This window comes from Cupressus sempervirens, chromosome 7, assembly GCF_028749045.1.
Source record: "Cupressus sempervirens isolate cs-2001-9-10 chromosome 7, ASM2874904v1, whole genome shotgun sequence".
NCBI classification, from domain to species: Eukaryota; Viridiplantae; Streptophyta; class Pinopsida; order Cupressales; family Cupressaceae; genus Cupressus; species Cupressus sempervirens.
Genome location: NC_143124.1, coordinates 73,838,014 through 73,849,932, shown reverse-complemented (window position 1 = coordinate 73,849,932; position 11,919 = coordinate 73,838,014). Strand labels below are relative to the sequence as shown.

The window sequence follows — 11,919 nt, the reverse complement described above, 5'->3', positions numbered from 1 at the left end:
AGATGACTACACAAACATGTGGAGATAAGGATAAATAAGACTAAAATAGGATCAAATGTACAAAATAACATATGTAAAAAATAAGAATGAAAATTTATAACTAGAAAGGAGGGAAGAACAGCATGTCACATATCCCTATGTGATTATATTGATAAAACAAGTTATCAAAATACACACCGTATGAAAATTCGACATTTGGATCCTAACTTCACCCTTCCAAATGCATGGAGGTACTTTTTCTCGATCCTTGTGAAGCCTATCCTCTTATTTTTGGCTTCGCAACGGTAACCAAAACCTTGAATCGTGTGAGTTTTATACTTTGTTCGATCACAGTCGAAGACTTAGTGTCGTTTCTCGTGAATTTATATCTTCCATTCCCAACGGTCAATAAACTTACAACCTCATCGTCGACTGACAGAGATTACTTACCAGATTCTTTTCAGTTGAATCGCTTTGAGATTCGAAAAAAAGTTATAACCAGTTGTAGTTGTTGTTTCTGCCCGTTGAAAGATAATATACAATTGGGTAGGCACCTAAAGAAGCCATGAAATGTTCTGCATATTTAGACCAAACGTCTTTACATAAGCCGCCCGCCCATTTCAATTTTTTTTGAAATGCGCATCATTATGAAACGATCGCTTCCCGTCAACGTTCATTTTACTGTTGTCTCCTTATTTTTGACTTCCCGCAACGGGTTTTGCATAGCATTTCAGTGCATTTAAGCCTTCTCTTCCGTAACATTTCTGCATTCAATGTGTCTTATTCCAGAAGCCCAACATAGATAGCTGTAACTTATTCTAGATTTTGGGCATTCAATGCAGAGAAACATCTACAGATCCTCATCTGTTTCGCTAGCAAAGTAGTCTTCTTTTTCCTATGTTTTTTGGTTGCTGGGCTCTGTAAATCATATGTGGCTTCTGAAGTAGTCTTCTTCTCTGCTAACCTCAAATCCATTGAGAGGAAAACCGGGCCCAAATAGTATGGGTAGCTGCTTAAGCAAGAAGGGTGCTAAAAAGAAGCAGCGAGAGCATGATTCTGCTGAGCCCATTGAAGATTGCAAGGCCTCATTAACACCTGCGGCTTTTTCTCAGTCTGTGGAGGAAGAAAAACCTGTTGCAGAGGACGTGGAGGCTGTCAAGGAGATTCTGGCAGACACATCCACCGTCAAGAAGCCTGCTGCTGAGGACTTTGAAGTAGCCGAGAAGCCGCCATTAGTAGATCCGTTGAAAGATGCTTCTGCAACTAAGAAAAAGCCTGAGCGCTCAAATAGTTTGAAAAAGAAAGGATCTTTCAAGAAGGAAGAAGCTTCAGACGGACTGGCAAGGACTTCAAGCGTGAAAGAAGACGTTGACGCCATTCTTATCCAGTGCGGGAGGCTCAGCAGAAGCTCATCAGTCAAGGCATCAAATGACAGTAGCAACAATGGCGGTCGTCAATATTCAGGATCGAAGCGTCAGGCTGAAGATGATGCAGAGGAGAAGACTCAAGCTCGCGCCAGGCCGTCACATAGACGGTCTTCAAGCAGAGATCTGACGCCACGATCGACGAGTCTTGACGGCAGCAGCAAACGTCTAACGGGGCGACGTATTAGCCCTTCGCCTGGTCGTCGGCCTGAGCCATCTCCTGGAAGACGGTCGGAAAATTCGACGGAAAGGTCCCGGGTTCGAAACTCGGCTAGCGCAGGGGTTTCCAAACGGCCTGCGAAAAGAGGTTCGAATTCAGGCGAGATTGGGAATTGTAGCGCACCGAAAACGACGTCGCGGTCTCGATCCCCGGCGCCTCGGATCGACGGCGGTTTAGGGCTTCCTCAGTCGCTCAGCCGAAGCTCGTCCAGAAAAGCAGAGCAGAGCCCTTTCAGACGGGATCCTGAAGAGCTTGGGAAAAATGATGAAGAATCCGGCAAAATTGTTTCGTCTGCTACTACTACTCAGGTGCAAAATGATCCCGAAAATAATGAGCCTTTGGTTTCTTTAGAATGCTTCATTTTTTTGTGAGGATAAATGACAGATTTAAGGAATACTGGAAGCTTTGCTGTTTTTGCTTTTTGAAATATAGCATGGCGGGAAAATGGAAAGTAAAGTTTGTACAGTCTTCATTTACAGATTGAATACAAATTTATCTATGAAGGATTTGCTTGTTCGCTCTTCATTTACTGATTTAATACAAATTCATGTGTTTGCAAGAGAAAATTTATCATCTAAGGGGAGGACTTTATTTTGAATGGAAGAATAGGAAATGCAAAGGTAGTCTTATTATTTCCCTATTTTCAGATGTTGAGACACTACTATTTTCGATTTGCAAAGCAAAACGACCGTTTTCAAGAGTATTCATTTAAGAGTCTCATATTTGTCAATGATATGAACACATTCTCTTCTGAAAAATGGAAACTGCTAATTTGATCTATTATAGGGAGAGATAGCAAATGAAAGCATGTGATTTCATTTGCGGGGTATGAATTAAATGAGTTATTAAGATGGAACTCTGTAGTTCCATAAAATTATCGTCTTATTTTCTGAGAAAACCGGAGGCTCGATTTTGTTTAAGTTGAAGGGTGGAAAAACTAAAGGTAATGTTAATAATGTGAGAGTTTCTCATATCGCTCTGATGGATTGGAAAGTTTGATCAATTTGAAATGATTTGCTCTTAGTTCTTTTTTGGAAAATAAAGCGCTGGCTAGGGAGGATAAATTCTCTTTTTTGATGTGAAGATGATCAACTGCTGATTGCAAAGAATATATGAAAGTTTTTTCAGGGGAAAGTGTTAAGCAAGCTCGCTATGTCTTCATTTGCAGCATTTAGTTGAGAATGGACTGAAAAAGCTGTCTTTTAAAAATGAAAGGAAAGCTTATTGTTTCTCCGTTTGCAGGATGAAAATGTCCCTGGTAAAAAAGAGAGAAGAGTAGCTTTAAAGGAGATCAATGGAAATTCGAGCTCTATACGCGATCAGTTGCTTTCTTGCAGAGGAGCCCCGACTTTAAAAAAGACACAGCAGGCCAAGTCCGTGCATGAAGAAGCTGTAGCTGCAACATCCAGTAGCCACAAAAGGAATGGAGAAACGGAAGTACTTGAGGTGTATGCAGACGATCAAACTAATGGGGCCGTTGATGTCAATGAAGTTTTGGCGCAAATCTCACGCTCCAGATCTGCGAGAAGGTCGCGGGATCAATTCCAGCTAGACAATCAGACGCTCTTCGAAGCCTCAGGGGAAACAGAGTTAAAAAGCTTTACACTTCCAGCTTCTGTGTCAAAAGCTCACTCAATTCTGGAAGCCGTTGCTGATCTAAATTCTTCAGTAAACTCCAATTCTTCAATGAAAAGCTTCGTGTCTAACGTCTCCTTTGAACACGGGAAATCTGCGAGATTTCTAGCAAGCTATGAGGAGACTGAAAAGAGTGAAATGATGAGGGATTTTCACAGAAATGTGTCTGCACGCAACTCAAATGCGGACTGGACAGAGCAAAGTCAAGAAGAATCTGCCGGAAGCAATTCACAAACCTTAAGCAGATTATCAGCAGCAAAAGCGCACCGATACTTTTCTTCTGAGGAAGATGATTTAACATCCTTCGAAACTTCGGCTAAAGCTGCTTCAAAAACGGAAGAAAAGGATGATGATTTAAAGAGTTCAAGCTCTTTGAGGCAGAGCAGTGCAAGGTACTTCAATATATCCCCTGAAGACGTGCTTTTGAACCCTCATTTGGGTATTAAGAAAAGCGAAGAAAGTTGCAGCCGCTCAAACTTGCTGCCAGTGATAACTCTGGGGAAAAAAGATTTCCACTATAACAAAAGAGCAAGTAATTTGCAAACTGGAAGGACAATTTCGGAAGTGCCGAAACAAAATCATCAAAATTACAACGCTGACATTGATTTCAAAACTGGTTCACGACCAGCTCCTGATCTCGGTAACATTTTGTTTACTGCATTTTCATTTTTGAAGTTATTTCAAACTAAACAATATTCATGTTCTGCATTTTCTTTTCTTTCTTCGGTCTCTTGTGCAATGTGTATTCAATCGTCAGCATGGCTAGCTTATAGTTTCCTTTAGGATGTTTGAAACGCCTTGCAACAAGCTTTAGGATTCATTTAAGGGGTGCCTATCGGCATTCCACCAACTTCAGGTCATCCTCACCAACCAGGATAGCAGAGAGAAGACTTCGGGTCTGAAGTCATTTTCTCACTGCTAAAAAAACTTCTAATATGCTTGATTCTTGACATGCATGGTGTCCATTTTCATATTCCATTTTTACGAGTAGGTTAATTCAGAACAATTTATTACTCATAGATGAAGCATTCACCATGTTCATACATTCACATTCACCATGTTCATACAGCTGAAACATTGGGACTTCTTGCTTCTCCTGCCAGTTCTCTTCTAATTTAAGCACTCAGTTCTAGACTGAAAATGACAAAGTCTAAACTCACCATGTTCACACAGCTGAAACATTGGGACTTCTTGCTTCTCCTGCCAGTTCTCTTCTAATTTAAGCACTCAGTTTGTCTGAATCCTAAACAGGGAGATTACTTTCCAGCCTTCCATCAAATTCCGAAATTGTTTACGTCTATGGGGGTAGACTTTCAACTCCAGAAGTCTAATTGCTCAAAGAAGCTTTGATTTTTAAATTAAACTTTCTACTATTCTATTCATCTCGTTGAAGTGCTTCCAAAATTGTTTAAAGAAGCTTTGAAATGCTTGGAGTTTCAATTTCCTCTACTTATCCTAAAATTAAGTGAAAACTCTCACATAGTAGAAGACTCTTGGAGTATCTTTTACTTCTGAAGCAAAATGCATATCGAAGAGTTCTTTGGTCTGGCTGAAGCATCTTAGCCAAACTATTAAATGCTTGAAGGTTAATGCATGCCAGATTACTCCTGTTTCCATCTGAAGCAGCTTGAGCAAACTAGTAAATGCTGGCAATTTTCTTTCACATTAGGTGATCAGAGTAAATAACATAAAAATAGGCTTTCCATAACTACTAAATGCTTGAACGATATTGCATGCCAAATTACTCTCCTGTTTATTTGAAGCGTCTTGGGCAAACTACTAAATGCCACCAATTCTCCCACATTAGGTAATCAATCAAAATGTTTTCCATAACATTAGAAAGATCGATCTAAAGCTTTATGCTAGTGGAAAGTTCTTTCATTAATTTTTCTCAAAGTTTTTTATATTTTATTTTAAACCTATGTTTTGGTATGCATGCTAACTGATAAATCTCCAGAAGCTTGTTCCAGGGAAAAATTCAACTTCAACAATTCTTCTGAGAAATGATACCAAATCAGGGGATCAGCAGCATCAGCGCGTAACCTTATCTCCAGCCCAAATACTGTACTGTTAGAAAATGCAGGGCACAGTGAACAATAATTTAAAATATGGCAGTGGCTGTCCGTAATGTTGAGAATATCCATCCTCTGAAGTTTCTTTTGAGTTCAAGATTAAGTTGGTCCACTCCATTCAATTTATAAGAATTGAACTCGTTGACTCTCACAGCCTAGGAAATTGCAGAAATTTGGGAAACTCTTGAGAGCCGGCATCATTCGAGTTCTAAGTGAACAATTGATTTTCCAGTTGTTTGAAGTATCCATGGCTAAGGGGGAGACTGATCAGAGCAAAATCTTATTGCAATAGAGAGCAGGCAACGTAATTTTGGCTAAGCTTCACTGTATCCCCAGACGTGAATTCAACGGCTCTTTTCATTGTATTTTTATTAGAAATGTAATTATGTGTGATTCACTCTTAGGTATGTGTAATCCACATCTTTTCACCATTCTGAAAATCAAAAGCTGTGTATCAGCTATTCAAAATTCATAGATAAGTTATAACGAAGAGAAATCGCATTCTGGATACTGTGAACGTACTCTGATTTACGTTTTGCCAACATGCATGGTACTCGAACATCACTTAAGATAGATAAACAATATAAGATAGTGTTTTTTCAAAATATTCAAAATTGATGTAATGGGTTTTTCTGGATTTCAGATGACACAATTAAGGAACGAGGATCAAGCTAATGAAAACCTTATCCTTCCTTGCAGCTCAATACAAAATTGCTTATTCTAATTTAACGGAAAACATAAATTAAGCTAAAAGTCTAAAAGACGAATTCTTTAAACAGACAAATTCTAAATCAAATCCATTGTTTAACACATAAAATTAAAACAAAATAATTTCCAATGAAGCACCCAACTTCCGTAACTCTGTTTGATTGCTTGGACGTGTATACGAAGTGATAGCAAATGAGTGAATTTATGAAGCTATCACAGTGGCAAGGGGTAGTGCAAGCGCACAGAATTTTAAACATGAGCACATGGAAAATCATTTACTTACATGAAAACGAACTTATCATGTTTTATTTTGTAAAAGTTTATTTGGCAAGTTTTTATTATTATTTATATGCAAGGTTTCAAGGTCTTGATGATTGCTATATTAATTTATTTTTCTTATTCTTGATATTAAAAAATGTTAAAAAAAGAAAGTGAGACAAATTATTATTAATGCATTGATGTGGCATCACATGATGAATTTGTTTTTCAATCTAAATATGTTTTCTTTCACTATGAGTAGGCATTATCAATGATAATAATTAGTAGCAAAATATTTGTCAAAAATATTGAACATTATTAAATCAAAAGGGCCCATTTGTTTGTGGGAATTCAACTAGAATAGAAACTGAAAATTGGAATTTGGAAGTTATTTTTAAGTCTCTTATTATTGCATTGATGTGGCATCACATTATGAATTGTTTTCCAACCTAAAGAACATGTTTTCTTTCATTATGAGTAGTCATTATCAATGATCATTCTTAGTAGCAAAATATTTGTCAAGAATATTGAGCATTATTAGATCAAAAGGGTCCATTTAGGAATTGGAAATTCAAATTTATTTGTGGGAATTCAACTAGAATAGGAAATGAAAATTCGCATGTGTTTTTAATTTTCAATTCAGTGTGCCAAATTGGAATTGAGAATTATAATTTTATTTTTAATTCTTAGTTTGGTGTGCCAAATCAGAATTAGGAATTGGAATTTGTATGTCCATTTTGGCCCCAAAATGAGAATTTGTCAATCCACCAAAATGATTTTTTTAGGATAATATTGCCAATATTTTTTTTTAAGATAATAGTTTTTTTTTTACTCGTTTGCAATCAACTAATATTGCCAACTGACATGCCCTGCGAACTTTCGTTGCAATCATGGTGCCCAATGGAATCATATATTTTTGAGGCATAACTAAATCCATTCACAATCCATGTTTATGTATGTTTGGAGTGTAATGCCTACCCCTAGTTTACTTTACAGATTGTATTGTCGAATTCTTTTAGCCCACTTTTATGATTATATTTTATAATTAGCGGTACTTGGTTACCGAATTTGATTAGATGTTATTTCAAACTCAATTTATATATTTGATGAGCTACTTGATATTTATTTGTTTCATGTGTTCAAGATTATTTCGATGATGATACATGTATGTTCATACAATTACTTAAGTTATTTCATGATAATAGTTAGATGAGTTATTTATAATCAGTTTCTATGAATACTTACCCTATACTTGCATGTGTATGATGTACTTGTATGTTTTACTTTGTTTGACATTTTTGATATGGTTGAGGGAGGGATTCGTAGTCACCTGCTAGTTGGGATCAATCCACCAAAATGGTTGTTATTAAAATTGCAATATTTCAATTCACATTGACTTTCTTTTTTGATAAATTTTTTAGGTCCGCTTAATGAGACTAGTTTTTTTAGGATAATATTGCCAATATTTTTTTTTAAGATAATAGTTTTTTTTTTACTCGTTTGCAATCAACTAATATTGCCAACTGACATGCCCTGCGAACTTTCGCTGCAATCATGGTGCCCAATGGAATCATATATTTTTGAGGCATAACTAAATCCATTCACAATCCATGTTTATGTATGTTTGGAGTGTAATGCCTACCCCTAGTTTACTTTACAGATTGTATTGTCGAATTCTTTTAGCCCACTTTTATGATTATATTTTATAATTAGCGGTACTTGGTTACCGAATTTGATTAGATGTTATTTCAAACTCAGTTTATATATTTGATGAGTTGCTTGATATTTAGTTATTTCATGTGTTCAAGATTATTTCGATGATGATAAATGTATGTTCATACAATTACTTAAGTTATTTCATGATGATAGTTAGATGAATTATTTATATTCAATTTCTATGAATACTTACCCTATACTTGCATGTGTATGATGTACTTGTATGTTTTACTTTGTTTGACATTTCTGATGTGGTCAAGGGAGGGATTCGTAGTCACCTGCTAGTTGGGATTTACACGATGCACCACTCCCAGTCATTGCTTGTTTAATTTAGATTATATGTGTATGTACATGCTTGGATTTTATGTAGATTGCAAGTACCGAGCAACAACTTCCTTGTATTGCCAAGATGAGTGTGCCCTATCGCAGTGTCTCAATGGTAAAAGAGGGGAGATAATTCTCGAGTCCAAATCCTAACATTAAGTCAATTGTCTTAGAACGTAGTACAAGTAGCTGAGTTTTACCATTCTGAATTTGTCAAGTGACGTGAATTCGTAATTTTGATCCTTGAGTTTGATCGAGTACTTTGTTCTTTATGATGAGTTTTCATATTTAGATTTGTGGGTCTATTGTGATTTTCAACCATAATTAAATCAAATAAAAGATTATTCAATGATTTAATTTAATGAAAATTTTATAAAGAAAAAATAATATTCAATTAATTAAGAAATAAATAAAATAAAATAATTAAATTTAAAGATTTAATTAAAATTTTAATTTTGGCGTAATTATATTTATTTAATTTAATAATAATTTATTTAGGAGTTTCATTTTAATAATAAACTCTAAATAATAATATTAATTAAATTAATAAATATATTATTAAAGACGTCTTGTGATTTAATAAGAGAGAGAAAGAATTAATTTACAAAAGGTTGCACATGAAATTAAAATATAATAAAATAATTAAGAAAAAGGTTTTGCGTGATTGCAAAAGCGATGCCCTAATTGGGGAAAACTCTTTATTAAGAAATTAGAGCTCATTTCTCAACACGCAAATTTGGAGGGTTTTCGAGAGAAAAGGAATTTGCTTGCAAGTCATGTGCATCTGCTATTTAGCATCAGATCTAGGTAGATCTTATGGATTTTGCACAATAGTTTCTTTCTTTGAAATATTTGTCTTTTCCGTGTATGAATGTAATTCTTTTGAGAATTTTAATTGGGATGAAACCCTTGTTGTGAATTTATTGTTCTTCATTGTAAGTTGTTTTAATAAGTGATAATATTTCATTAAATAAGAGTAAAATGAAGTAATAAGAGTCATTGTTTTTTTCCTCATCCATGGCCTGAGTGCTACTACAGGCTAGGATAGGAGTAGAGAGGATACTTGGTTGCAACCTTGCTTCATTAGTATGCCTTGTCTGTACAAAAGGATACTAGTGCCGCATAGAGACACTAGTAGGCCAGACTCCAGAGAGGCTGCCAAGGTAACCTTAGAGTTGGCTCATGCGATGACACTTGCCCACTTCCATAGTGGATTTCCTACGTGTCTTTGTTACTTCTAGGATAAGATGATACTTGTGTCTTGGTACCTTTTGAGATAGACTGCTATCAGAATTTCCTTGACCTAGATGTTGGTTATGACTTATGGATTGATATCCATATGGGACTTGAGATTATCTCCTCAGCACGGTGGGAGTGGGCCATTTAGGTTCCACAAGGTTAGGTGGCAGTGCATTTTTCTTATACTATTGAGATCCGACAGTTGGATGTAACTATGCAATTGTTCCTTTCTTTTTGATCTTGTATTTTTGTTGGATGGTTATAATCTATTGTATTGTGTTTGATTATTAGTGATCTTATGAGATGATGTATATTCTTTGAGCTTTTCATACCCTGTGACTTGTACAGTAGATGGTTATGCATTCTAGTTATGCCAAGTGACATCTTATGTTATTGTATATTATTTAATTGGAATCCTACTTGTGATTATTATATCATGTGGATTTGCTATGTGTTAAATTTAATAGTAATAAAATTTATAAATGTGATTCAATGTCATGGGATCCTTAGGAGATGTAATCTGTTTATGATGGTTGTATGTATATGAGCTATTGCTTCCACTATATTATCTCTTGTTGTTATTATCTTTCAAAAAAAAAAAAATTTTGACAAACTCAGTGAAACTTAAGGTTAATTTCTTTTGGGATCCTTAGTAGGGTGTTACATGGAAATACACCTATTTGGTGCGTAGGCTTGAAGTTTCAGAAAATCTGTTCAAAAAATTCATCCATTTTAGTGCATAGTTTGTAAGCACAACATATCTGAGATTACATATCTTTGAGGCATTCATGAAGTCCATAGTTTTTGTCAAAAATCTTCAATGCTAGCATGGGTAGAAAATGTGTGATTCTGTTGTTGAAACAGACTCTACATTTGCTGATTATTGTTAGTCTGATTGGAGCTTTGAAAGCCCTTTCAACATTCTATTTTTTATGCATAATCATCTGCCCTTTTTGTGTTCAATATCATGTACATGTTGGAGGATGTTGGCAAATTTTTTTAAATATGGCTTTACACCAGCAATATACATTTTCTTGAGAGTTTTGCAATCCTTGAAGGCCTTTATATTGACATAGGTAGGTAGAATGTTAAAAACAACCACGGGGGACTGGCACAATGGCTACCAAAGTATCCATCAACACATTCTTTGATGCATGTATATTCCTTGCAAAAATAACAACCACATAGACCTCATTTCCTAGATCAATGTGCTAAATAGTTTATGTGCTTTGCTTCCACATTCACAGGTTTTGTAACTGTCTCTATCATTTACATTTGAATTCATAGGTGTTCATACCCTGATCATTCACATTACAAGAGCCCAAAGGAAATATTGGCAATAGTGTGAAAATTGGTTTCTATACTTACCAATTTCATTATTAAAAGCTTTTGAAAGTGTCTTTAACCAAACCCTTTTTTTTTTTTTTTTGTTTAGGCCAACAATCATAGTAGATATGAGATGATGCTATCTTTGGATGAAGTCAATATTCGCGAAGGAGATAGTGGAAAACCCTAAATTTCCCTTTTAAAACTATGGTCTCTTGTACCCTAATAGTGTAGACACCTAAAAATCCTTTAGAAAATAATATTTTTATTTTCTGAAAAAAATCCCTGATGACATCATCATTAATTTTTATGCCATTAAATCCCTTTATCTTAATTAAAAATATTTAATTAAGGAATCCCTCCCTAAAATGTTTAAATCTTATTTAAACATTATTTCCTTATTTATTAATTATTTAATTAATAAATTGACCAAAAATCCTAAAATAAATTAAAAATTTATTTTTTGCCCAAAACTTGGCCAATTTCCTTATGACCAATAACCTCTTCCAAAATCTTCTAATCCTTCTTTAATTTCGATTAAAGGCTAATCCCATCATTTCCTACCCCTAATCCCAACTCAAAATATTTAATTAAGATTAAATATTAATCCTCATGTTTATTAAAAAAGTTTTAATAAATATCTCCTCAACCCAAACCCTTGAAATAAATAAAACTTTATTTATTTCTTAAAAATCTAATTTATCCTCATCCTAAGAAGTTCTAGACTCTTCTAGAAAGTCTTCATCCCCATCCTAGGAAATTCTAGACTATTCTAGAAAGTCTTTATCCTCATCCAAAGTCTAGACTCTTCTAGAAGATGTCTTTAAACCTAATCCTAATCCCCTCCTAACCTTGTCACATTCCCTAAACATGGGTTAAGACTTACTAACCCAAGCCAAAGTTAACAGATATCTCCTCCTTCACCCACCCTCATTAAATGCCATCCACTTGCCTATCCCTAAGCTAATCCTAAACCATCCTAATCCATCCTCTAATCATTTGCACAAGCCTTAACAAG

At 35.2% G+C, this 11,919-nt stretch overlaps 1 protein-coding gene across 2 annotated transcripts; it reads left to right on the top strand.

Annotated features, from left to right (window-relative positions):
- The first annotated feature begins 343 nt into the window (after positions 1–343).
- LOC149545562 (uncharacterized) lies at positions 344–5,838 on the top strand. 2 transcript variants are annotated; one of them, XM_089790717.1, is made up of 3 exons: positions 344–1,931; positions 2,866–3,898; positions 5,216–5,838. In XM_089790717.1, the coding sequence occupies exons 1-3, from the start codon at positions 981–983 to the stop codon at positions 5,263–5,265; spliced, it is 2,034 nt and encodes a 677-aa protein (XP_089646843.1). In that variant the 5' UTR covers positions 344–980; the 3' UTR covers positions 5,266–5,838. The 2 variants fall into 2 exon arrangements, with proteins under 2 accessions (XP_089646843.1, XP_089646842.1); XM_089790716.1 differs by having other exon boundaries at positions 748–1,931; positions 5,229–5,838.
- The last annotated feature ends 6,081 nt before the right edge of the window (positions 5,839–11,919 follow it).

What these genes read in the sequence shown, in the direction of transcription:
- LOC149545562 (XM_089790716.1), top strand. Translation starts at nt 981, where the DNA reads ATGGGTAGCTGCTTAAGCAAGAAGGGTGCTAAAAAGAAGCAGCGAGAG. An exon ending in CGTCTGCTACTACTACTCAG is followed by an intron (nt 1,932 to 2,865) that starts GTGCAAAATGAT and finishes CTCCGTTTGCAG; the next exon opens with GATGAAAATGTCCCTGGTAA. An exon ending in ACGACCAGCTCCTGATCTCG is followed by an intron (nt 3,899 to 5,228) that starts GTAACATTTTGT and finishes AGCTTGTTCCAG; the next exon opens with GGAAAAATTCAACTTCAACA.